This window comes from Micromesistius poutassou (assembly GCF_964030765.1).
Source record: "Micromesistius poutassou genome assembly, chromosome: 13".
Classification (NCBI taxonomy): Eukaryota; Metazoa; Chordata; class Actinopteri; order Gadiformes; family Gadidae; genus Micromesistius; species Micromesistius poutassou.
The window spans coordinates 9115811-9143607 of NC_140283.1; the positions used below are offsets into that span (position 1 = coordinate 9115811).

At 42.8% G+C, this 27797-nt stretch overlaps 3 protein-coding genes across 3 annotated transcripts in view; 2 read left to right on the plus strand and 1 right to left on the minus strand.

Moving 5' to 3' along the window:
* Nucleotides 1-1892: 1892 nt before the first annotated feature.
* mterf2 (mitochondrial transcription termination factor 2) lies at nt 1893-3807 on the plus strand. The gene has a single exon (XM_084476910.1). The coding sequence runs from the start codon at nt 2524-2526 to the stop codon at nt 3649-3651; it is 1128 nt and encodes a 375-aa protein (XP_084333036.1). The 5' UTR covers nt 1893-2523; the 3' UTR covers nt 3652-3807.
* Nucleotides 3808-3929: 122 nt separating this feature from the next.
* Nucleotides 3930-6761, minus strand: LOC311357039 (dihydrofolate reductase). Its single transcript, XM_084476911.1, has 6 exons — nt 6584-6761; nt 6336-6385; nt 5328-5427; nt 5007-5133; nt 4758-4873; nt 3930-4490 (listed from the first exon to the last, which is right to left on the minus strand). Exons 1-6 carry the CDS (start codon nt 6673-6675, stop codon nt 4391-4393), a joined length of 585 nt encoding a protein of 194 aa, XP_084333037.1. The 5' UTR covers nt 6676-6761; the 3' UTR covers nt 3930-4390.
* A 6748-nt stretch (nt 6762-13509) lies between these two features.
* btbd11b (BTB (POZ) domain containing 11b) overlaps nt 13510-27797 on the plus strand; it is a 51899-nt gene continuing 37611 nt past the window's right edge. The window contains exon 1 of the mRNA XM_084477114.1: nt 13510-14583. Coding sequence (XP_084333240.1) covers nt 13707-14583 — 877 coding nt within the window. The 5' untranslated portion in view covers nt 13510-13706. The remainder of the gene's footprint in view (nt 14584-27797) is intronic.

Here is a 27797-nt window from a genome sequence, read left to right on the forward strand (position 1 = left end):
TTCTTCTTCTTCTTCCTCTTCTTCTGCTATGTCATTAATGTCACGGGTGTCGGTCTCACTGTGAAGGGATGGCTTCCATGCGGTGACGACACACCAGTATACTCCCGCATCTTCTGCTGTGAGGCCTGAGAGTTTGAGGGAGAAGCCATCCTGGGGTCCACGCCTCGGGTTGCCTTGGCTGGCCGCAGCCTCGTCTGTGGCGTTCTGAATAAGGCTGGCTTCCCCAGACGCTCTGTCACGATGCCACTCTACGCTGGTGCCATCACCAGGCGTTTTTTGATGTACGTCGCATTCTAACAAGATATCGCCTCCTTCCACACCACGTATTTCCTTCGATTCCATCCTAGGGCAGAAAGCGATGAGGTACACACTCTCCAGAGAGGGTGAGAAGCAGGAATACTGCCCCATGTGTTCGTCAGAGACAGCTGGAATGATCAGGAAATGGCTTTTCAATTCAGTATCCCTCGAGATGTACATGTGACCGCCCTGCGTGCTGCCCTGACTTGATTCAAGAGACTTTGTAGTGGTATTGATCTTTCCCAGCGGTGTCTCCCAACTCTGGCTCTTGTATTCAGACGAGCAGGCTAGTGCAACTCTGTCCCCATGTGAGGCATAAATTGTCCTCACATCAACATACCCTGGCTGGTAAATGGTTTGGAAACTGAGGCAATTTGGACCCTTCATCATGGCACAATAAAAGGAAAAAGAGTCCTGCAGCACACTGTTGGACACACGGAGCACCGCGCCACCATCTCTTACCTCCACCGCACCCTGCCGGTGCGCCAACAGGGGATCCAGTGACACAGCTCCGGCCCCTAAGGAATTATTGGTGTACGGATCATAGTACCAGTTTACCGTGGTATCAGCCAGGGCCCTGACGCTGCCTTTGCACCGAGCCTCGGCCCAGTCATCTTCCAACGCAGTCATCTCCCCAAACTCAACCTTCTCTCTGCAGACAACCAGCCGTTGTCTGCGGTGGCTGACCAGCGTCTCATTCTGCCAGCACTCTGTCCTGTAGATACCTTCGTCCCGGGGATCCAGGTGAACCATCAGCAATCCCAGCATGGAGTAATAGTCTGTGATGTTGGCACGACCCTGGAGGTCTTCAGGAAAGTAGGAGACCCCCGCACCGGCTGAATAGTTGACTAGAAGTTGGTCTCCAGTCCCGGATGACTTAAAAACAACCATGTTATCTGCTCCAAAGCAAGAACCAATCTGGACAACAGCTCCCTGGGGTTGAAATACAAAACCTGGCATCTCTGTGACTGCCATGTTGAGTGAAAGGAGGAGTACAAGAACTGTTATCCTGAAGGCAAGTGGCATGTTGTCGCTATCCTTGGCCTGGCACAAACTGCTATGTGTAAAGAGAGAATGCCCTTTTTGACTAACCTGCTTGGAGGTGTCACCTAGTTTCGGATGGTATCATGCTTCCTGCTTGTATTATCTACATCCATCTGAGATAACACACATGTAACTATGGAAAATTTATTGAACAATGAACTTCACTTAATTTAACTTTAAATGTTGGCTAAATGTTAATTTGTAAAAACAATGACATTCATTTGTATCAAAATTAATTCCTTTAAATAAGAATTTAAAGAGTCAACTGAAATTAAGAGCCTTACATCACGTGTATGAAATGATAGCTGTGCTTTGTCTTGTCTCGTAGTTGGACTGGTTTGACCCAGTAATAGCCTACCTTGTAACAAAACCAGTTTATTGTGAAATTCTGTACAAACAATCATACCAGGCTTACAGGTTTCATGTGTTCAGAATTTCATGCATCAAAGAATTATTATTTGCAACTGTAAAATTTCTAATGGTAATTTTTGAAATAGCTCATATCTAGATTTGTGATATAATCAGAATAATGTTTCAGAGATCTCAAAACCTTGCTTTAATACAAATACATACTTTAATTCACGAGGCAACAGAGACAATGAGGCAAAAGAAAAGGAGACAAACTACAGTCTAGACATTGAGCTAACAGGCTAGACAGACAGACAGACAGACAGACAGACAGACAGACAGACAGATGGATATTCTTATTACTTAATGTGTCCAACTTGCCAATAAGGACTCGATAAGTAATTATGAAGATAAAACATTAAAAAGGCTGGAAGATAGGCCTACAGTGAACATTTTAGGTTTGTGGGTTAGTACTGTAATGGCGTCGCAATACTTCTTGTCTCCACTACGTAGCGCTATAGGAAAACAAATAGTACATTTACAAAAGGAGAAAGAAAATCAGTTTCATAACAAGACGTCCCACACCACTCGCCCTCGACCCCTGCGAAATAATATTCTGCATCCCCTTGGCGTCTACGCTGCTTCTATGCTGAAAACATTGAAGTGCTCCAATTAAAAGCTCACCGCAATCTGCGTAAGTGTGCCACACATTTATTTTCCTTGTTGCTAGACTACTAGAGTGTATACACTACCGGCAACAGGTTTGTACGCTACATGCTTGCTGTCACTGCACCTGCTTATTTTTAAGATCAGTGGGCTGAGAACCTTTCCTCCATGTGGAGGCTGATCACAACATCCCTGTGCCTACGGTATCCGCGAGGTACAGCGATTCAAGTACATGAGCGGTTATGCACCACGCAACGTGCAGAAGAGAACCGGCATACCGTGGAAGCGCTATACCTTCTGTCCGTAGACATCCAGAAGGTCAGAAAACTGAAGTGCTGGATCCTGTACCAAACCCCCACTTATGTTAATGAGGTAGCCGAGCTGATGAGGGAAATGGGGGCTTCTGGCTCCATAGTCGCTGGGGTTCTAACTCAGTACCCCGAGGCGGTCCTCTGCCACCCTGAGCAAATGCAGGCTCAGAGGGACCTGTGGTTGTCTGTGTGTCCAAACCACAGAGAACTCGTTGGCGTTATTGAAAAATTCCCTGCCTCCTTTTTCACCTGTGCCAGCCACCACGCCAACCAGCGCGACAACATAACCTACTTCCGCCAATTGAACCTCAACAAGCGCATCATCACCAAGCTGATGTCCGGGGCTCCCCAGAGCTTCAGCCGACCAGTAGATGACAACAAAAAGATGATCCACACGCTCCAGGCGGCCTACCTCGAGCTGGGCGGAAAGGACACCAACGTGAAAATCTGGCTCCAGAAACTGCTGAGCCAGAACCCGTTCGTCCTCCTCAAAGACCCGGAGTTGCTGAGGCAGAACTTCCATTTCCTGACCCAGAAGGGCTTCACCACCGCTGAGCTGCTGGGCCTCCTGTCCAAGCTCCGGGGCTTTGTCACGGAGCTGACCCCCGACGCCATGCAGCGCACCCTGGCCTTCTCGCAGAGCACCCTGAGCTGCTCCGACGAACAGCTCCGGCACTTGGTCCTCGACTGCCCGGCGCTGCTGTACCACTCGGAGGCCGTGCTGGAGCAGCGCTTCCAAGGGCTGTTCGGGGTGGGCATCAGCGTGGCTCAGATCTTACAGGCCCCCGCCGTCCTGGAGCTAACCACGGAGATCGTAAACCACCGCGTGCAGAGCCTGCGGTCGCACGGTTACGACATCCAGACCGGGGGCCTGGCGGCGCTCTGTGGCACCAAGAAGGACTTTGAAGCGAGCTACGGGCGGCTGCAGCTACGCAGAGAGAGGCCCATGTTTAACCCCGTAGCCCCTTTGAGGATGGATGACTGACGGGTCATGGTAATCGTGGACTAAAATGTGATGCTGTGAATGTAGTCTCTCTGTATTTATTTGAATCTGAACGCAAGGACAGCTCCAGTATGATTGAGAGTTGGTCCGCTTATTTAATATCAACAGTTAATTTGTGAGACAATTAAAGAGTTGAATCCTTCCAGAATGTTTTGTGGAAGGATCTATTGTCCTGCCAAGGGATCGTTTTTTGCTGTGAGCTTTCAGATGATGAGAATATTTAAGTGCATTACATACACAGAAACACACCGAAACATGACTTGCTGTAAAAAAATCTTGTTGTATTAAGTGAATCTCAGGGATAAAATGCAATGTTCACCAACGATATGCATAGTGTCTTCATGACTAGTTATTTCTGGCCTTGTAGGTCAGAGCAGGTAACACTCATATAGATGTAGGCCACATAATCACCCTCCTACCCTCTAATATTCACCAGATACCCCTTAAACTTAAAGGTTGCCAATTGTGAGGAAGACTGAATGGCATCTTCCCAGTACAAATGCAAATGTTAAATATGTCCGTCTGGAAAGTGTTTAACCTCAGATAACCTCCTGTCCTCTGTTTCCTCCCCCGCTGCGGTACACATGACATATCATGTGTCATTATGATTGATACATCATGTGAACCCAGCTATACACTTAAGAATAAAAAGGAGCGTCGGAAGTAACTGAAATCCCCTGACATGTTTTGAGGCACTTGAAATAGTGGAAAAAGGATTCTTTCACATGAGCTCATCTTGATTGCAAACGTCTTTCTTATAAACTTCGTACTTGTATTTGACACCATTCTCTTCTTGGATTTCACTCGGCACGCCAGGGAATCTACAGTGATGGAAACAAACCCAACCATATCGATTATGATCGTGGAATAGCACATCTATCTCATATCGATAGAGGGTAACAATTGATTCCAATGTGTTTTTGTGACTTCACAAAATGTTACAGAATTCATTGTACAACCCACAGAATCCAACCAATCCCACATAAACACAACCCACAGAATCCAACCAATCCCACATAAACATTGCCACAATAGAAATATGCTTACTTAGCAGTGAGAGGATCAAAGAGGGGATTCATGAATCGTACCTGTCTTGCTTTTTAAATATCTGTCTGTCAAAATCGGGGAAGAAAACATCACAGTCAATGTTGGCCATGACGTCCGTGAGGTATATCAGGTCACACCACGGGTGCATCATGCTCTCCTGGTGGAGAAGAAAGAAGAGAAACATGGACCTTTCAAAGGTGCAGCAGAACGTTCGGCTTTGTGCACCTTTTACACTCTTTGAATGGCGTCACGTTACAATGACCAGCCACATGTTGGTAGTGTGAGTGTACCTTGTAGACCCCGGTGCCACCAACGACCCAGATGGTTTCTATGATGTCGCTGAGAGGAGGGGAGGCGGCCAGGCGAACAGCCCCCTCAAGGTCCTCACGTAGGTAGTGTGCGTTGTCTGGAACAACGCTACAAGAATAGAGACAGCGATGTAGCCACATTAAATAGATTCTCACTTTTTCTGTGTGGGCAGTAGGTGCTGAATAATAGCAGTGAACAGAGTTCCCTTTTAAACAATGGCTTGATGCAAATATTTACAAACAGGTTTATTTTTCGGTAATTAATATCAATACGTGTGTGTGTGTGTGTATTTAAGAGCTTACCCTAAGGTTTTACTCAAAACCACATGCATAACATTCTCTTTGAGAAATTCATCTTGTGAGAACCAGTTGAGTCTTCCCCACACCACTAAATTGAACATTCCTGTAGCAAGAAAATATCAGATGAATGGATGGCCTACTACGGATCAACATAGGGCAAGGCAAGAAAACAAACAAGCAACATAACAAATATTAAGTGTTATAATTGATAATAACAGTGATTAAATACATTTAATCAAATCAGAATATTAGAGTCCAATTTTTGAGAAGCAGGCTGTTGCAATATTTGTCTCTCCAGCTCAGATGCTGTGTACCATTAAGAGAATCAGAATATTGCTAAATGGTGGAGTTTTAGGCTCAGGGGTAATGGGAGAAATATAGAGGAGGGTAGAATATGTTTGTGGATTTAAAAGTGTTAATGTGGTATTTACATACTTTATGAGGTGGTGAGAAGCTTTACATAACACTCAGCAATTTTGGTTATTGCACTGATTTTGTTTGTTGTTCTGGTTGGTTAATACTCTTGACTGCACTCCCCATTCCACCTGACATAGTGAGTGTATTGCCTTACTGCTTTTATGTCCTTTTTTAAGTTCATAGTGCAAGTTTGTAATGAGGTGGTGAGAAACTTAACATTACACTCAGCATATTGGATTATTGCTGTGATACATTTTATATCCATGTTTTTTTTCTTCCGTGACCCCATTTCTAGCTCTGAAAATGTTTGCGATACCAACTTTTATTTATGCATCTGCGTTTAAAAAATTAACATCTAGGCCTACTGGTATTATCAGTGTCCCGGTGGACGCATACGGCATCGCTCTACTTCGGCTATGAATCGGTAGGTAGTCAGTTCGTATGCAATTTACAGTTTGAGTTTCTAAAAAATGAACATGGTTTGCTAAAATATATACTGTTTGTTACTTTGTTACTACTCCCCCACACAGCATACCAACTCCGAGGTTGGGAACCACTGGGCCAGTTGGTAATAGATCGATCGATGTTCAATACCTGGACGTGAGACTCGACTGACGTTATTCAAATAATACTTGAACTCGTTCCTGTGGAAAAAACAAACAAACGTAGGCCTAAGGAAAATTGACAATCGTAGTTTGTGTAGGCCTACGTGTTTTTGCCTCTGCCACACGTCACCATGTCACTCATCTTACCTCTGGAGCCTGCCGACCTGCCATCGGTAAATTCAAACTACAAACACCGAAATTTAGATTAAACGTAGGCTATTCATTTAACGTTCTTACGGTAAACTCCAAGGCAGCTTTCCATTCTTTCCGATTCCCAAATCATTGCATGCTGCCGCGATGAGACGAACGGGTTTCTTCTGTAGACTCATTTTGAACTGGTGTGTAGATTGTGCTCAGCGCCAGCAGAACAGAGGCGACGGGATCAGTCGGCTAGTGCGTCCGCCATGGAGTTGAAGGCTCCCCCAACAAAACATTCGATCGACCATAGTCGCGATCCAGGTCATACACGTGTCATAACGTGACTAGTTTTCTATTAGTGTGAATATAGAAGGCCATTATCGCGCAATTTCGAGGGGTCCAGCCCTACGCTTGCTTAACACAAATTGACACGTTAACGTAGTAACAAATAACATGTGAACGTAACAAAACGTTACGAAAAATAATGCACACATACTGTCAATGTATTCATTGACTGCCATACTGGCAATGTATTCATTGAGTGTAGGCCTATGTATATATTTCTCGTGTTTCTATTGTAATAATTACTCGCATCCTTATGTTATTTTATGTTAAGACATTCACAAAAACAGGCACACAAAGTGAATATGGAAATGAAGTTACAGCTTGAGGTAAACGATGTACACATGTGGTAGATAAACCGCATTTAACACTATAACTTAAATAAGAGAGTTCGAGGAGACCGGAGCAAGAATGACAAAAGACTTTATTTTTACTCGCGAACAAGTAAGAGCAAAGCCGAGTTGGTTTGACAAAGAACTCGAGAGCTAGTCACGGGCCCCTCCTTATATCTCCCTTTCTGTCCATCGAGGATGTTGTTATTTACGATATCTCCTGCACACACCATGTTTACAGGTACGACACTAGAATGGGGTGTCCGGCTTGTCCTTGCCCCTAGACTAGCCTCAGGTCACCCGGATCCTTGACCTCTATGTTAGTGGGTAAACACAGATAAGTTAATCAACAGACCTTATGGCACCCTCCAGGCCACAGTTAGAGAGGAGTGGTGACTTGTCTTCTTAAGCTTTTCTTCACCATTATTATATTTATATAGCATATAGGCCAGATGAAAAGTATATGTTAGTATAATAATGTAAGGTCAATTTTCTTCCATACACACTATAGATCAAATATAAACACTTCATAATACACCCTGTTTATTGTGTTTTGATCTGTGTGTAGCCCACATCTATCATAAAGAATACGTGATTATTTTTCGGGATTAATATAGTAGGCCTACAATCCTATTCCTTATCTTATTTTATAGTAGGCTACATTATATTCTACTTCATAATCATAAAGAATACGTGGTAGTAGGCTATAATGTCGGTGTGCTTGTCTCACTCTCACAGCATAAGTCTAACTTTGAAGTACACCTAGGGACCATGGTCCTATACAAGTTACAAGGTACACAGCTAATTTATTGTCATTCTACAACACTTCAATGCACAACGAGATGCAGTGCTACTTTGCCAACCATTTGATAATGGAGGATGAATTGAATCTGGATTATTACCATAACGTCAACAGTTCCGAAACATATTAATGCATACATACTGTAATGCAGTGTTGTGCATGAACTAGTTCAAAAGAACTAGTTCATTGAACAAGTTAATTTTTGAACTTTGAACTGAACGTAACATATTTTAAACTAAAGAACTTGAACTTTTTTTTTGTGACATTCTGAATTGATGCTTAGGTCCAGATTACATGTTTATTAAATAGAGTTACTGCCTTAGTTTTGATTAATGAAACAGGTGTACAAACAATATCCACAACAATTTTAGATTGTAGTGATGGGCAGGTAATGGAGAGGATTCATTTAAAAAGAGAAGCACAAAATACTCAAGCCAACAGTTTTTCTTCGGTTTCTAAAAAAAACTGTTAATGAAGTTCAAAACTGAATTGGTGAACTATGAACGTGAATTTTCTTTTATATTAACTGAACTTTTAACTAGTTAATGTGAAGTGTGAGCTTGCACAACACTGCTGTAATGTAATCATTGACAGTATGTAACGTTATGCATAATATTTATCTCATGCTTCTTATGACTTAATCATATCCTAAAGATATCTTATGTTAAGACATCCATGTAACCAAAGTGAATTAGGAGATGCAGAGCTGAGAGCAATAGCTCGAGGTGTGATTGGATGTACACGCTGTCTTGATTCAGTGATTGTAGACTATATGATGTTTAGTTGGTTCAACTGCCCGTGGCGGTTTTTCTGCCCCCTTGAGGTTTTGAGGGAATGATACATGAGTTATATAGTTTTGCCTTTGTTGTAAACTAGGTTCAACTGGCTAGGAAATATACACTCTAAGGTGCCCTATTTTTTTAATAGGTAATAATAAGCAAAATGCACTTTTTTTTTTAAATTTCATAAGGGGCATGGTGCGGGCTCTTTTGACCCCAGACTTGGAAAAAGAAAGGTGTCCACAGGCTAGCTGTGTTTACATTCCTTAAGGCAATCACTCAACATTCCATTGTGTAGAAATGGAACAACCATGGCTGTGACACAAAATGTCAGATTGAGACATGACATGTTAACATGTCAATTTGTCTTTAAGATGAGATGTCGTTAAGATGTCAAAATATGACATTTTATGCAGTTCACAAACTGTGACAATAAATTAGGTATGACTGATCATTGGCACTTTTATTTCAGACCAAAACAAAAAAGCTCTTCAGCACTTGATCTTCAAAGATGCTTTGGAAAATGTAGCTTGAGTGAACGCTACTACACCACTTGATCATCAAAGTAGCCTCACTACTATAAAGCTATTTGATTCAGAAAACAGCAACGCTACCACCACGCTCCTGAGAGATAAACAGAAGAACAGAGAGTTGAAATTGAGGCTAGAACCACCTAATCACCCGTGCCTCTTCTGGCCCTCTCTTGGTGCAGCTTGATTGCGACAGGGAGAACGGGTTTGCTGTGGTGCATCGTGGTGGTATCACTCTGCTGCTGAAGGGACACCTGTGTGTGACCAGCACATCGCTGAGTGGGCGAGAGTCATTGTCCATGATTCTACTCAGCTTTCACAGCATCCTCTTCTCTGACACCACTACCAGAGAATCACACTCCGCCACCCAGTACTGAGCCAGCCTTACTGATGAGCTTATTGATTCTGCTGGCATCCATTGACCTCACCCTGCACATGACGAAAAATAGCAATGCACTGGCTACCACAGACTGGTTGAACATCCTCAGCATAGGACTGCAGCCATCGAATGACCAGAGCCTCGGCAGAAAGTAGAGTTGGCTCTGGCCCTTTCCGTACCCCCTGGATGGAGACAGATGCAGGTGGTGCTTTCCTCCTGCTGAAGTCCACCACCCACTCCTTTGCCCTGCCAGAGTTGAGCTGCAGGTGGTCGACAAAGGAGTTTACAACACCTCGGTGCTCAGCCTCCTTCCTCTCGCTAATGCAGCCCTCAATTTCAGTTGTCAACTTTTTCAGGTGGCAGGACTCTGAGTTGTAAGTGATGTCCGAGGTGTTGGGGGTGAACAGGACAGTTGGATTGGTACCACCAGGGGACACTGGGCACTGAAGCTCATAACCCCCCCAGCCATTAAATCCCAAATTCAATATTTTGAGCTCTAATCATGGCATGTCAAATCTAACCTGACCTGACTAATAATCACATGCCATTTGTTCAAAGGCAGAATAACCAGTCCAGCTGAGCATATATGCTTATAAAGTTCCATGGACCAAGTACTACCATTTCACTCACAAAACAAAGAAAGAAAATAGAACAAAGAATCAGGAAACACCCAAATAAGGGTATAACTTGACTATGGCAATATTTTTTTTTCACTGAAAACCACCCAAGCTTAGACAGGACACCAGTCAATACTGACAGAGTATATGTGTCTGACTAAGGCTGACAACAAGGCCATTCTAAGGTTCAGCTCAGCCCCGCTGAATGCAGTTCTCAAAATAAGGCGGAGTAAGTGAGCTAGGGAAATTTACATCGAACTGCTAACATATAATGAAGTTGAAAAACATAAACATATTGCAGCCTCACCACTAGCCCAGCTGTCTCCCCATAACACAAACAACCATGGTACTTTTTTTTTTTCAAGATCAAGAGAATGGTTCAAGCTTTGTGTCGTGTTCTGTGGAGCCCGACATAAAAAAAAAATCCACACAAGACCTTTCCATTTTTTTCACTCTCTTTTGCGCTCAACTTGAGATTGGCCGGCCTCTGCTGATGAATATTATTTACACTTGGATAAAGGTTATAGTGTTCAGGAGCAGACCAGACATAGACAGTAAAACCCATTCAGTAGTGTGTATACGACTTAAAATGTAAATATCACAATCAAAAGAAAAAATGTAATTATAGTAACATAAGTAGGCCTCCTTTAATCAACATGCATGAAGATATATTTTAAGGCATAATCCATATTAATTATTGTTAGCTCGGTTTGGAAATGAATTTAGTTCTGTATTTTGATAATACCCATAGGCCAAGAATGGATATTATTTATTTATAAAATTTCATATGTAATATTTATAGTAGTATTAAACAGTCACTGTAGCATACAGAGAAAGAATATCTGTATTTTGTGGTTTATTTTTGATTGAATAATGAATATTTATAGTGTTTCATACAGTCACAGTCAAATTGTAGCATAAGGCAAAATAATATTGTATTTGTATTCAAGGCGTAGGACAATAATTTATTTATGTCTTACCGACATTCTTTGTGTGTGTGTGTGTGTGTGGGGGGGGGGGGTAGTTACTCTACATGTGGTTGGTCATGATCATGCTATCATGTATCACCTGTCATATTGTATGACCAACGTATCGTATGCTTACTGTGTTTGTGCCCCAACGCCTGAATGTGTTTACACAATGGTTTTATTGTTAGTATCGTGGGGAAACTGATTGTTTTAATGATTAATTGTGGGCGTGGTGATTAAAGTTCATTACAGTATTTATCTTTTTGTGGGGATGACATCAATCTATGATGTCTTCTCTTTCCTTTCGTACAAAAAAGTAGCTGTGTGCAGATCCCACCTTCTTGCCAGGTGCAGGACAAATAAAGTAATATAGAGTGCAAGAAATGTAATATCCGCAGCACTGATTAAGCTCCCATATTGATTTAATAAAAAATAAACAGCAACGTTCGTTGCTGTTTATTTTTTATTAAATGAATCCCCCCCACTGCCCCCTAGCCCTGGTGTGTCCCTTCAGAAATGTGGCTGGAGCAGGACCACAGCTGGGTCCCCTTCAGTGTGGCTAGAGGTTTCCCTCTAGTGCAGAGTCTTATTACAGCACCCTTCACCTTAGTATTGGCTGTACCTTCCTTTGTTTGACTTGTAGTGCCATTGTTCATGTCTTGGTGAAGCTGGTTGGTCACCCAGGTTGACCCCTCTAATAAAGAGGAGATAGCCTGGATAGGGGTCTTATCTGACCAGATGTCTGTGCTGACCTGACCAGCTGGACAGACATGAAGTGGTCACATGTGGCTGCATCACAATGTAACCTCTTCATAATTAAACCTATTATTTAGTAAAATTAACACATACATTTACCCAATGCTATTTTAGCTCTGAATTCAGCAATTATCATTAGAGTGCAGCTCGGGGCCCAGGCTCTGAATCATTCAGGGAACAAAAGCAAAAACTGCAAATTAACAATATTTGAGTAGAAACAAAAACAGAATAAATTGTATAGTATGGGTTCGCTCAATTTATGAAATATGGCTACAGGGAGACTGTGGACACTGGGGATCAAACCTTCTGACTGGTAGTTGAAGACCGCCTGCCCACTACACTTTATGTTACTCACCTGACACATTGACACGTGCATAGCATCCAGTCTAAATACCATCACATTTATCTATTGAAACAGGTTTCTCAGACATGTGTCTCAGACTGCATTCCAAAATATAAACATCAGCAATTAAATTAATTAAGAGTGGTGGTGGGGTGGTGGATATGGTGTGTGTGTGTGTGTGTGTAAATATGTTGTGTATGATGTAGCTTGGAACTGCACAGGGAATAAGAGCACTTTGTTGAATGTAGCTCAACCTGCCAGCTGACAAATATGTTTGTAAATGGCAAACAACATTCAATATGAATGAGACATTATTGACCCACACCAAGGGTTGGTAATACTATGTAGTCTAACTTATATTATTATTATAAAGCATTTACAAATAACAGTTTAGTCATTTGAATCTCATTATCTAACATGATGAAAAACTTCTGCCTTGCAAATTGTTGTCATATTGTTTTGACTGCTGTTACTATCTTTGTACACCAGGGTTCACTGTTGCTCTAGAAATAATGCTCCAGTTCATCTCTATAGAACAGTATACATCAACAGTAGCCCTGCATGAAATCAATTAAAATTAATAGCGTACAAGTTCTGCCGTTTACCAATAAGACGATTATCTACTAGTCTTCCTTCTTTGCTCCCGACTCTTAGGCCGTAGGCCTATATGTTGCTGTCATGGCCACCATTTTTCCCACCTCATGGTTGTGTAATTTTAGCAATAAAATATAGTATATAGAAAAGGTATGAGGTACGACCACGACTAACTGCAACAATGGGGATCGTATAAATGAACCCTATGGAACGGAGATCACCTAGAGAAATGCATTATACATTCCATCAATTATTCAAGCACCTGAGTCATGTTACCATCAGATATGCTGCTAGAAAATAAAAAGCAGCTGGATTCCCTGAAAGAGTGTCTTCTGTAAACATAGCCTAGTGCTGCATTACCTTGCGAGATAGCCACGCATGCAAAACACCTCCGTGAGCCCTATCTCCAATAGAGTTCTCTTTAAGTTGCAGAAGAGCTGCAGCCGCCCCAAACTGTTTTGAGTCATTCCAAGTGCGTATTGGCTGCGCGCCGCACGGAGATCTCAACTGGCCCCGCCTCCAACTGTCAGAGACTATGCGTAAAACACCAAGTGAGCGCCGAGCAGCACTGTTGATCCTCGACTCCGATGAATGTCTCAGATTAGATTGAAACATTGAACGACGTGGGCTGGGCTACAATACAGTGGACCTTTAAAACAGAAAGGCTGTTCTTCACTGGATTTAGCACAACGGTGTAAGAACGACGTTCAAATCCATTTAATGTGGAATATTTCACCCAACTTATCCCACAGCCTTTAGTTTGCAGTATGAAGTGCAGCTATGGCAAGCAGGAGTAACAAGTCCGTGGCAAGAACGCTGGAGGATTTGACGCTCGACTCGGGTTATGGTGGAGCCGCGGACTCCTTCAGGTCGTCCAGTGCGTCGCTGTGCTGTTCCGAGGCACACGCAACTCATGCGCATGGGGGCAACAATCACTGGCCTTTAACCGACTCCTCGATGCACAGTCGACACAACAGTCTGGACACTGTCAACACCGTTCTGGTCGAAGACGCCGAGACCCTGGAGTGCTCCGGGCGGTGCGTTAAGCTACCCGAGCTAGAGGACGAGGTGCCATGGAGCCTCGGGGAAGTGGCGAGCGCGCTCCAGCGGGACGAGGAGACCCGGCTGCCGACCCTCCCGCAGGGCGTCCTGCTCCGGCTCTCCACGCTGGTCAGCCGCGCGCTGGTGCGCATCGCCAAAGAAGCGCAGCGGCTGAGTTTGCGCTACGCCAAATGCACAAAGTACGAGATCCAAAGCGCCATCAAGATCGTCCTGTCGTGGACGGTGTCGGTGAACTGCATCGCCGCCGCCGTGAGCGCCTTGTCTCTGTACAACATGAGCACCGAGGACAAGTTTAGCCGCGGCAAGGCGGTGCGGTGCGGTCTCGTGTTCAACGTGGGGAAGTTCTTCAAGTGGATGGTGGACAGCGGCGTGGCCGTCAGGATACACGAGCATGCCGCTATTTACTTGTGTGCGTGCATGGAGAGCCTCTTCCGGGAGGTGTACACGCGAGTGTTGCGCAGTGCGCTTTTGGAGAAAGATAACGGGATTCCTAAATTCACCCTGGAGTCCATGGCGCAGGTGATCAACAGTGACGCTGAGATATGGGGGCTACTTCAGCCCTACCAACATCTAATTTGTGGGAAGAATGCAAATGGTGAGTTATGAGTCGTTGGTTGAAGTTCACTTCAAACACACACGTACAGTGCCAGGTATCACTTTACGTTACGCACATGATGCCAACAGTTCAAAATGCCCCTTTCTGTCATAGCCTACAGAGTTCATGAAGAACCGATGATTGATGGTCGATGATTATGGTCTACCTATCGACATTATTGCATACAATTGACTCATGAACACTAGAACATTTGAATAGTTGAGAAGTAGGACTAGCTGACTTTTATCCAGCACTGTATCACAGGTCTCAAATTGATTCACTGATCTATGATGTGTAGATTAGATGTGACTTCACACCTTAAACTCAAAACCCTCAAACAAACAACAAGGAAAAACTCCCCAAAACCACTGGGGGGCAAGAAAATCCATGAGTGGGTTCTGAGTAATATCCCTGCTAGGATGGCCATCCCACCATGCATGGCTGGCCTAGAAGCGCTTATATAAGCCTGCTGTCTGCATTTAGATAAACACAATGAGACAAAACACAACTTGAAAGACAATTCAAGTAATGAAGCAATATCAAATTCATAGTAAAATAGATCAACATAACCACAAGCACAATGAAATCATAAAGGTCATCCACGTTACCATAATCATTTGTTGTCGTAGGGCTTATATATGTTTCAGAGGAAAGTAAAGGATGAAAGTCCCATTGGTGCAGAGGTGCATGAAGATTCTAGCAGGGCCATCACCACCCAGAACACTGCCACTGCAAAGCAGAGCAACTGCAATTATCTTTCAACTCTAGCCGATAAGTCAGTGTTTAAACCTGCTAGTGCAAAGGGCTAGCATCCCCAGAATCTCCTAGGCCTACTGTCTTTCTATAACCAGACCTCTAGAACATCTGTTCTCCGAATATGATAAAGCATCTCTGTTTGTGTAAAGCCTGTATGTTTTTTAGAGGCATGTATTTGTGCAAGCAAGATAAATTGTGTCTTGCACAGCGGCGATGTGTTCCCCTTTAACCCCGTGAATAAGAACCTGGGCTATTCTGCCTCACGCGACGGCTGCTGTGAAAGTGCTGCTGTGGCCCGCCGTACTCCAACAGGTTTATGTAATATACGGCCTGGGGGGGCGGGGGGGAGTGGGTCCATGTGCTTCTTTTTATAATGTAGGCAGATGCAAATAGGAGATGTGGGTAGAGAGAGAGAGAGAGAAAGCAAACAAACCTATATAGTGAAACAGATAGAGGGACACAAGCGGCTACAGGTCATGCCTCATATCTCGTTGCGGTGTGCAAGTGTATAAATGCTAATTTCCCGTGGACTTTTTGTAGTCAGACAGCGACTCACATAAATCAGGCCGCACTGGTCATGGGCACAGCAGTGGTGCGGCTCCTGCAGTGTTTCCTTCTGAAACAGAGCACATATTAAACCAAAACAACAGCGGACCAACAGAGCAAACGGTAGAAGAGGGACATGCAATGTGAACACATTACCATAACAGATGTTGCTCTATAAACTCCGTCATTACTCGATTCCGCTGGCATAATCGCATCTGCAGAGGGGATGGACACGGGTTCGCTGATGAATGGGGCCGGTGTATGCGTGGTGTTTTTTGCATTCCAAATGACATGTACAAAATACTTTATGGCCCTCACTGTGTATTTCATATGTGCAACTTGAAATTGAGTTTGACTAATGTATTTGACAATTTGTCATGGCACAGAGCTTGTGAATTGTGAATTCAAACAATGTGTGCATAATGCGTCAAGTTATGATAAGGAGCACCATGTTATGTTATTTGTAGTTGTTTTGAAGACAAACAGATTTGTGTTAAAGTTGAGGAAGTGTAAGTGTTCTAAAGTCTCCAGTTGTTAACAAATGCTCACAAAATTATGAATTTGTCTGGCACAACACAACATGTCACCCTGAGTAAAAGAAAACAACAGCTGACATGCGTCTTGAATCCATGATCCAGTCACTGCTGTGCCAGTTCGGTGACAGCTTCTTCTCAGTGGAGCCAAAGAGACACTCCATCTTAGAACAGATTGACCTTCTAACCCAACCACTGCCTGCCTGCCTGCCTGCCACCGCAATACCGCTTCCTGTCTCCCTGTCCGCTCTTCCTCTCAGCCATTTTGAAGTAATTGAAGCCATTTTTCCATATTATGATAATCCTCCCCTCACCTCGCCAGTGACCACATTGTCGCATCGAAGAGCCCCTCTATGCCTAACTTTATTGCATCTCATCAGCCGGAGCAATCTCCCTCTGTTGGCACTGTGTCAATTCATCAACCCGGTGTCTACCAAACTCAATGCTCATTCTTGTTGATATTATTTCACATAATTTCGCCGTCATTATCTTCTCGTCACGCTGTATTTCTTTAGGAATCTGCCAGACTTCTAAATTGAAATAGTCATCAGTCAATCGGTGAGACGTTCATATGGTGGAGGTCATCATGTACCTCCAGTCATACCGGCCCAAAACCCTAATGTGGTTGTTCTCACATACGGTGGCTCGCACGTTCACACCGGCACACACAGCATATGGTCGGCCTCCCACATGCATGCCACCACACAACAGTAGGCCAAAGCTAGCATGCACACACAAATGCACAACACACACACACACACACGCACGCACGCATGCATGCACATACACTCTGAGGCTGTATCATCAGTAGGCCAAAGCTAGCATGTACACACACACACACACACACATGCTCCCGCACATACACTCTGGCTATATCATCAGTAGGCCAAAGCTAGCACACACACACACACACACACACACACACACACACACACACACACACACACACACACACACACACACACACACACACACACACACACAAACAGACAAATGCACACAAACTCACACTAACACACACACACTCTGAGGCTATGTCATCCCCACCGGCTCAGTTCCCCCCTCCCCCCTACACCAGTGCTCCATCCCCCTAGAGTCTGAAGGCTTCATTTTTCAGGTGGGTGTTGGGTTGCTTCCGCGTGTCAGAGCAGAGAAAACTCAGTGTCAGGCGGGTTTCGCTTTCAGCGCATTTGCTTCCCATTAGCTCCCAGAGAGCACATTAAAGGTCTTCTTTATCTTATTCTAAACAAGTCAAAAGAAACAAGTTGGAGGACGCCTACTGAAACATGAAGCCCTTCACCCTAAGACAGACACACAACGCATCAGGCCGCGGCTGACATCTTGGCTCCAGAGTCTTGTTGTGTCTGGGTTAGCTCTGTAGGGAGAGGTTGGTGGAGAGACCGGGCCAATGGGTTCAGGCGGTATCTATGTTAGGACAAGGTTGTCATGTGACACGGCACACACTTTTTTAAATCACACATTTTTCACAATGCTTTGAGACCTTGAAGTCCAAACGTACCGATGCGGTCTGTAACATGGACGTATTTGAGTCACATAAATGCAGTGTTTGCTGTTACAATCATAAACCGTACGGAATGCATCTGTTGCAGCAGTAGACTCAGGACAGCTTCTGTCGATGCATTAGCCCAGAAAAAGGCTGCAGCTGGCTGATGAGGCGTAGCTCCACTCAGTCTCAGGTCTTTGGTGTCTGACCCAAAAGGCTGTACTTCTGTGCGAGGTTGGCGCCTGGCACACTCAGCGTCAAGCTCCATGGGGAGGGTGGGGGGGAGTGGGTCTTGCAGACGGGACCGGCTGAGGTACTGCTCCGTACCAGCCGACTCCAGGTCCTGCTCTGTTGCCCCCCCGAGGTATATATCTGTGGTGGTGGGGGAAAGATATGAATGTACCCACATGCACACTCCCACACACCACACGCACACACGCACATATGCATGCACACAGACACACACACACACACACACACACACACACATGCACATATGCACACACACGCACATGCACGCAAGCACACACACACAAACACACATGCACACACACATGCATATGCATTCAAACACACACACACACACACACACACATACTGTATATGCAAAGACACACACACGCACAGCCTGCCAGCAGATCTGGGTTTATTGAGAGCTTTGAAATGGAACGGGAACCATTGAAATGGCATGGAGTCTGGCACGGAGAGTTTTTCCTCAGTTGATTAAGAACAGGGAGGTGACAGAAGAACTGTTCATTCTTCCCCTGGCCATTTTCTGTAGTTCTTTTCTCTTTATTCATCCGTCTTAATGAAATTCTACTAATGAGTTTCAGAAGTTGCAACTCTCTTTCCACTGATGCGACCTGGTATTGAGCTACCACATTTATTTGTGTTACACACAAAGGCGAGGGAATGCAGCCATTTAGCAAAGGAGACCTTACATAAACATTAGCACCTGAAATCACATGTTTTGTCCCCCACAAATATGTTTAATAGGAATAATCACAGATTGCAAAAGCAAGTTATGCTTTGACACTATAATTAATAGAATCTAACACAGGCTTGGAAGGGTTATAGATTGGATCAATCCATTTCCAAAAGGAATTGGATCGGCCCTTTCTTTGTTGTCCAAATATTATGCACAGTTCTTTGTCAACTCATGGAGACGGTCCAATATTCCGGAAGTTTTTCCAATGCTTTCCCCCTTGTAAAGTAGAGGCGACGAGACAACTGGCAAAGAGAGACATGACCTGTCATGTCACACCACGGAGCACAGATTTGTCTGCTTGTTTTCCTCTCTTGATGAGGACACTGAGAAATAGTGCGTCGTTAAGAAAGGAAGAGTGTGAAAGACAGAGAAGATGAGAGGCAGACGGAAAGAGAAGGAGATGCGAGAGAGAGACAGAGCGCAGATGGCGAGGATCAGAGAAGCAACATCAATAAGGAAAAATGCTCTGGCTCGACAGATGAGACAAAACAAGCAAAGTTGAACTTCTTAATATAGCACAGAGAAACTTCACCAGGAAACCATGGGCAACAAGTGCAGCAAAGATATTTCAGATCCACTTTTCTTCCTTCACCGGAATGTGTAAATTAACATTTTCTATTGCACAGACAAGCCGCTGACTTTTGAAACCAATGTATGTAATGTAATGCATGTAATGTATACATATAAAACCAAGTGAAACCAAATAATCTATTGTGTCACTTATTTTAATATGTATAAATGCCTCTACATATAAAGATATATGGCATAGATCATTGGAGCAAAAGGAAAGCCTCATGCCCATGCATGTGACTGCACTGCTGCGTTTTATTCCTCAACCATTGACATTCCTTCAAAAAAAAAGACATGACAGTCACACTAGCTTGTAAGCCTATCATGTACAGCTCACTCAGGAAGTTGGCTGAAGGCTGGCTTAGCATGCCTTACTTACAATGTCTCTGGTAATGCGCAGAGTATGCAAAAGGGTAAGGAGAGCTGTGCCTTGGGCTTCGGATGGGATTCGGTGGAGAGACCAGCGGCTGGTATTTTGTTCTTGGGCAAACCACTTGAGCTGTGTTATCCATGCACACATGCACATGTGACATAAATAGCTCCGTCATCTGTATGAACGCTGACCTACGGTTCATGTGATGGAGAGGATCCGGTGGGATAATCACCCAAATGGCTGGGTGGGGTTCCCCCAGCAGATGAAATCCAGGGTGAGAGTGCTTTTTGTGCAGAGATGTAATGTTATTTCAGGGTTGTGACTCCCTGAAGGGATTCTGGAACCCTCCTGCTCCCATATATATTATGTAATGTGTTAAACAGCTTTTTGTCGACTACTCGATTCTGACTGGACGCTATTTCCAAATGTAGAATCTATCGGACAGTTAGTTAAGCGGAAGCGGTAAAACTGTTTTTGATCAATACAATATTTATATTTTGTCAAATGATTGATTTCTTTAATAAGTAGCCGTATAATAAGCAAGATAATGTGTAGCTCGCTGTTCCCGTCTCGCTGAACATTATTCCCTACGTATTAAACAGCCTCTCCGCTTTCTCACTAGTTTGAGTGTTATGGAAGCCCAAAATGCCATCGTCATATAAAATAGTGTCACGACCAAGGATCGTTTGTGTAGCAACATTAAAAGAAATGTAACGCAAAGCCTCTCTGGATTCTGAAAGTTCTGATAAAAATATTTGATCCCCGAATTAATGTGTACAATTTTCACTTGCCTTTTCAATGGGAAACATGTGGAAGTTTGATGATTTCCTTTAAGAGTTGATGAAGGGTTACTGGTTTCTGTTCCAATAAAACCTGTTTTACCATCAATCTCCCATTGGGAAGTCAAGGCTACCTTTAGAAGCTGGGTGTTTAATGTGTGCACATACAGCACTTTTCACAATTTTATGAGACTCCCTGAATGTTGGGTGTCTCTCTCTCTCTCTCTCTCTCTCTCTCTCTCTCTCTCTCTCTCTCTCTCTTCCCCCCCCCCCTCTCTCTCTCTCTCTCTTTATAGTTATTCGTACTAGGCAGAGGTAATGAGTCTAGATTCTGCCATCACTTTGATGCGACTGTGTGCTGAGCTAACCTTTTCTTGCCCTATCTGTCTGTCAGGGGCCCAATATGCTCTATCAACATAGAAGGCACCCCCGGAAGCTGTCGAAGTATCAAGCCTGAAGCCTGCAGATAGCCGCTTGGGTGTGAACTTTGATAGATCTCATTCAATCAGTCCCCCTATTGCTTTTGCGTATTGCGTTGGACAGTTTAAGCTAGGATATTTTAGCTTAAAAGATAAGGTTGTGTGAATACAATAGATTTCAATTCACGACGCAATGCTTTGCCCCCGCAATGATCGATAGAAACAGTGTGGGCTGGTGTAGACTGGGAGCCGAAAATAATGAAATTACTGTGTCATCTCTGACAGGCAAACAACTCACATTTTTATATAGGGCAGCAAAATTAAATGTTCTTGTATGCACGAGATGGCTAGAAATCAGTCTTGAACTGCAAGCATAGTGTAGAGTTCAGCTCAAGCCACTGCTATACTGGCAGCATGGTACAGATTACTCGAGAGAGGCTATATATGTTTGATCACTAGCCTATGCTATGTTTGCATTAGCCCTTATTATTTATAAAGGTTATTGAGTGGCTGTATAAATATCTGCAATCTTCCATTACCTTTACCCTAAACTGCTACTGCAAGCTGTTCCACTGAGCAATACTGTTTTGAAAGCTGTTCCTGAACTTTCACTGATCCAAATGGGTTTCACTTTTTCCACATTCAGCCCAAACTTTGCATAACTTTTCCCAAATTAGCCAATAGCACCAGACAAAAATGCACTACTATTTCAACTCTACAATTATATGATAAATCCACCATTATAATCAAATTCTAGATACTAAATCGAAATGCAATCTGAAAACAGCAATCTAAAATGTATTGGACCTCTTATATAATACATGTCTATATTAATATTTACTAAATGCTAAATATGTATGAGCAGCTGGACCCATGTTTTTCAGTTAAAAAACATAACAACGTGATGTTAATTGGAAAGATGACGACTTGGAAAGCACAACTAATCCCTGACATCAAAGGGAAAATAATTACAGCATACTTTGTGTCGGGTTGCGATTAATAACTCCTATTTTTTCACGAACAAAATGCTTCAGCTTCCTGCTGTAGCATAACACATCTGTGACCAAGGTGATGACATACTCTGTCCTTATGCCTTAATCTAATTAACAAATACATACACCCGCCTTGGTTACTGACAGAAATGTGTAATACTGTGCTACTCTCACTGCAATTTCCATAGCAACCATGAATGTTTGAGGGACGTATTTTTAGGTGAGGTAGGTGTGTAAACAACGAGTGAACCAACAAGCGATGCAGTCAAAGAACATCGCACAGTTTCACACACAGAGCTGTGCGACCGGACCGCCAATAACACTGGACTCAGTATGACCTGAATATGTCTACTGAACATGTATTTCCCCCTATCCCAGTCTTCAGCAATACCTGCCTTACTCAGACCTGGGCCGCATTTTGAACTTCATTTGCATTCACCCACCGCAGTCACGTATTGACACATTTTCTGTCCGTGCCTGTGCTGTTGATTTGGGAGAAAATAAACAAATGAACACAGCAATAGATTGTTTTCAACAGTTGATGTCTCAGTGCCATACAAACATACATTAGCTATAATAGAATACACAGGAGGAGCTTGGGTGGGAGACCCATTGAAAATACACAAAAATAATTCATGTATTTTGTATTTTGTCTTGTCTTTGTCTTTGGCTTGTTTTGTGAGACTGTGTGTTTGTGTGTGTTTATTAAAATGACAGAGAGAAATAAGCGAGGGGGAAAGAGAGAAAGAGGGAGAGACCATTGCAAAATATAAGGCTGGGTATATTTGCTTGAACCATGAGATATGAAGGGCAGTCCCCTCCAAGCACGACCTCCCACAGACTGCAGCATCCTCCACTTGAAATGTTGGCTGACACTCAGCTACTCAGACACTCACCCAGGGAGAGGCAGATCACAAATATGAAGGCTGACTTGCTTTAGAGAGTAGGAGTATGCGAGTGTAATAAACACCGCATAGAGAAATAGTTGGTTTGTTGCAGAGTTTTTAGAATAACTAAGATGCTGGAAGGTGATGCAAGGGTACAGAGTAAACACTATTTATTATGAAATAGGCAATTTTATATATGTAATCGTCACTGCACATATAGGTTATGAAAAGTGATATAATAAGAATATAAAGACAGTGCTCTTTTGAATGATTTTAATTGTATTCACTTAAATGCATACATTACATTTAATTACATACATTTTATTTTTTTGTCTATTTTATTTAATTGTATGTCATTTTATTTTATTCAATCGACTTGTGTTGTGTTGTGTTTTAGAAGATGCTCTGACGCTCTTGTCCCTGACACTTTGATAGTCTGTGTCGGGCATCTCGTCAGCCCCTTACTGCTTCTGGCCTCCGCTTCATAACAACAACACAGAGACACTGTGGGCTGCTCAGCCCTTGTGTGGCGTGGGATAGCATCACAGTGATACGGCCACACAAAAAACTCCTTCTCCACACACCATCTATCTATCCATCCATAGCCTAAAGGGCTTGTTAAGTAATACAGCCTGCCTCAGGAATGATGAAATCCCTACTGACGGCTATTCAACATTGGCTATCCCACTCACTTCCCCAGAGCAGAAAATGTAAAGCCAGCATTGATTTTTAGACTGATTTCGTCCATCGTGGGGGAAAGGTCGGGGCCAAATTGCACCATGATATGAAGCTTGAATACCTAATTGACCTCTGCTGGAGGCTTTTTCCACCAGCGGAGGGAGAGGAAAAGCATATTTTTAGAGTTGTCGTGTATGCACCACCAAGGAATAGGATTCCTCTCAAGTATTCTTTGATTTTCCTTCTGTATGAACTGAGAGATGGACAAACTAAGGGATGGAATACAGAAGAAACAGATATTATAACCTCATGTAAGGGCATCATTTAACATCAATAACAACAGCATAAGGTTATAACTTTGTTAAACAAACTAGATTCCCTCATTATTTCTGGAACACAAGACTGACAGTTTCCTTTGTACTTTTTAAATTAAAGTATGTGTTCATCAGTTGAAATTTGAATTACTTAATTAATAAGTAGGGATCTGAGTTCTCACAGACATTGTGAAGGTTCCACTATCAAATATATGCAACTTTACCCAAAATCTAAAAAGTTATCAAATAGCTTTTGATGGGGGTAATAGGCCTGCTACGTAGCTATAAACTCAAACACACCATCACCAGTGACAGAAGGAGTCCATGCTCATTTGTTTGCAGGGAAGTTATCTAAGCAAGATAAAACTAAGTCTTAACGTCCTCAATGTTTGACCTCGGGAGAACCTTAATTCAATATGACAGTGTATTAATGTCAGATATCAGGAAATGTGAAACCAATCGCTCTAGTACTACGTCACTCCTCTGGGGGATATTCTTTGTTTTAACGTTATATTCTTACCAGGAAAACTGGTAATTCCTACAAGAACAGTTATACAAAATGTAGGTTGGGCATAATGTCAAACAAGTTATACACATAATCTATATTTGTGTATTTCTCCATCGGTCATCCTTCAATCACAGTAAATTCAACAGTCATTTGTCAGAAGTTGGTTGTATTGAATTAGCCGACATAAAGGAACCTTCCTCTAAGTTGATGTGGAGACATTGTGGGTAATATGCTGGGTATTCTTAAGCTCTTCCTTTCCCCCTGTGTTAGCTCCCTGCCCGCAGCCTCCTCGGTGGAGTTTCAGCATCATTAACCAGCCATTAGGATATGCTTAAAAGCCACCCAGTTTTAATAATTATATTTCTTACTAACTAATGCAGCTTCAGCGAGAGCCTCCGAGCCACTTAATTTAGAATTCCCCTGATGCAGGAACTCAGGGGCATACAGTGTGTATTGCATGTGTTGCAGTTTATCTTATATGCAGTAGCAATGTTCACACAGAGCTATCCAAAAACAAAAAAACTAAAATAATTACGCTTATTCCAACGGTGTCATTTAACATCGTCTTTTTAATCATTGTTTTCCAAACAACTATCAACCCATACCATAATATACATACTCTACATTAACTTACCTTACCTTTTACTTAAATTACCCTATTATAACTTACTCTATCTCGATTCACCTTAGCATAAACCAGACTGTGACTGCAACACAATTTAAGATATTTAGTCTTACATAATATGGACCTACCTTTAACAGAGATTTAGAGAAGCCATCATTTCAGTTAAAGGTCAATCAAAGGTTGCAACGTGGAACTTCATGATCCCTCAGTTTGTATTAAATGTCAGCCCAGCATTAACTCTACAAAAGTATACAGCTACTGACTGCAGCGCCAGTGCTTAATAGCAGATTAGAATATTGGTAAGTGAAAGATTTTTAGACACGTAACTAATTAACTTTTGCATATAGGTTATGGTTCGATGAGTTGGACTGATTACTTTTTAAGACGATGTAAACATTTCTCACTGCCATGTGATTAACTCCTTTTCTGTGTCACGTTCTGATTTTAAAGGTCCCAGACAATGCCCTTGTTTAGCAATTGAAACCTTTCCATATGTGTTGAACTTTTTTTTGTATCTAATGAATCTAAATATCACTTCTGTACAGCTGCCCATGAAAACACGGTATGTGACTAGTTCCTTTAAAACTACAAACCATTTGGCCATGTTGGACTATTTCTTTGAGAATTTTCACCAGGCGTATAGATATCCCTCTCGCAGTTTTGGCGATCTCACTGAACGTGTTTTTGATTTAGTAATGGGGAACTCCAAAGCCTGTAATGATGGGTCTAAAAACTGTATTACTTCCACATCTACATTTACATCTAGGGACCCAAACCATCATACTGCCATTTAATAAGATATGGCTACAGTCCAAGGAAAATTATGTTTTTTAAACAATTTTCTACAATACAAATGAATCACATTAAATATGTACCTTTGATCTGTTATCCTTTTCATCCTTCATGGATAATATTTCATTATGTTATGTCAAGCTTTGATTATAAAAATGTGGCCATTACATAACACCACAAAGCCTGTTCTTACAGCCTACATGAACCCTGTTCTTAAACATATATTTGTATATGTATAATTATAACAAAAGTGGTCATGGTAGACTGGGTTTGTTAGGCCTGTTGTGTTCAGAAAAGATGAAAACCAGAGCCATGATGTACGTGGGTTCCATCAAAGCAGGAACAACATAATCTGCATTGTCTTCATCTGAAAGCCCTTGTATTGCATTCACATACATATTTACCAAGGTAGTTAAATTATTATAGCTAAATTATACCGTGCACTAAAACGACTCCAGCTTTTTGTGAGCTTAGCTTGTGATTTACTAGGGCATCTCATGACTAACTAATAAAATAATGAAGGTGGCGATAGATTGGCTGTCCTTGTCTGCCGACCACATCCAGAGATTGGAGTATAAAGTCGACTTTCCACTCAAACAATCTGGGAAAGGCGAGCGAAGACTATCTAAATACTGCTTTTTTGGCTTCCCGAGCATAACGTTGAATTAATTAGCATTTTTGTTGTATGAAGTAACAAGTCCATATTTGCTCTTTTGTCCTGTGTGATCCTCCCTGCTTGTTGGCAAATCGGAAAGTTGACGGTGCTTTACAACTACAGCACCAACTGCAACAGTGTTAATAAAATGTATTGTCTCAAATCCATTTGATTTGAAGAAAGCTTTTTGTCTGGAAACTGTTATAATAACGGCATCTCCATACAAATCCAGTTTGAATCTCAGAAGGCACAATGTAGGAACAAGGTGGTAAAAAAGGCCTCGGAGGTCACTTACATTGAATCCCATTCTACTGAGAAAGTAATCGGGGTGAATATAGACACTTTTGTTCTGATGTGTCAAAACACACTGTGCCGGTCCCTTTTGTCGATTGTATCGCAGTCAGGAATATGCATCACGCATCACAACAGCATCTTTGAAGATAGGCCGGCAGACTAAGTAAGCGAGTAAGCGAGACTCTCTGCTTACAGGGAGAGGCCAAGCGCAGATTGTTTTGTTATGATGCTGAGAGCAGCAGGGCCAATCCCCCTCTTGTACCTGCTGTCTTCAGCTCCCGTCTGGGGGAGGAGATTGCACTATGAGTAGACAAGGAACAGACTGCCGGCGAAACAGCCCGTTGTGTCTTTGTCCTTGGACCCCACGCGGGTCACGTGGGATCACCTTGATTAGCAGGCAAACCCTCTTTGAGAGACTCCTCAAATGGCTCAACTCAGATTTATGATAGCATAATGACACAAAATACATGTAGGACATTTTCATTTGGCTGTGTTTGATTTAGACTTTCCTCTCGAATCATGTTCCTCTAATATGATCCATCTTTCCTACTTAGTCTGCGATGAGGGCATGTCAGCCAGGTGCATTTGCAGCTGGCCGTATGGCTGTGGAATCAATAGAAATGTCCATACGTTTGGCTGTGAAATCCACTGAGAGTGGACGTCAGAAGGGAAAGAGACGCGAGAAATGGATTTTTAATGCGGTGGGACCAGTGATACGTATGTAACCGCTCATCACAGTAGCACATGTTCCACACGACCAATGCTATTGATGTAGTATCGTATTTGTGTGTGTGTGTGTGTCTGTGTCATATTGCAAACATGGTGATTGCCGTGTGTCCCTCAAACCAACAATGGGCTGTTGCTGCTCAAAGGCCATGGGTACCCATGTAGGACTTTGCACATCTATTCCATCTCTGCCGCAATGTAGACCTGGATGGGGTTGCATAGTGTTGGGAGAGAATAACAAATCAATGAAGGCCACTTCAGCCCCTTTGCACTTG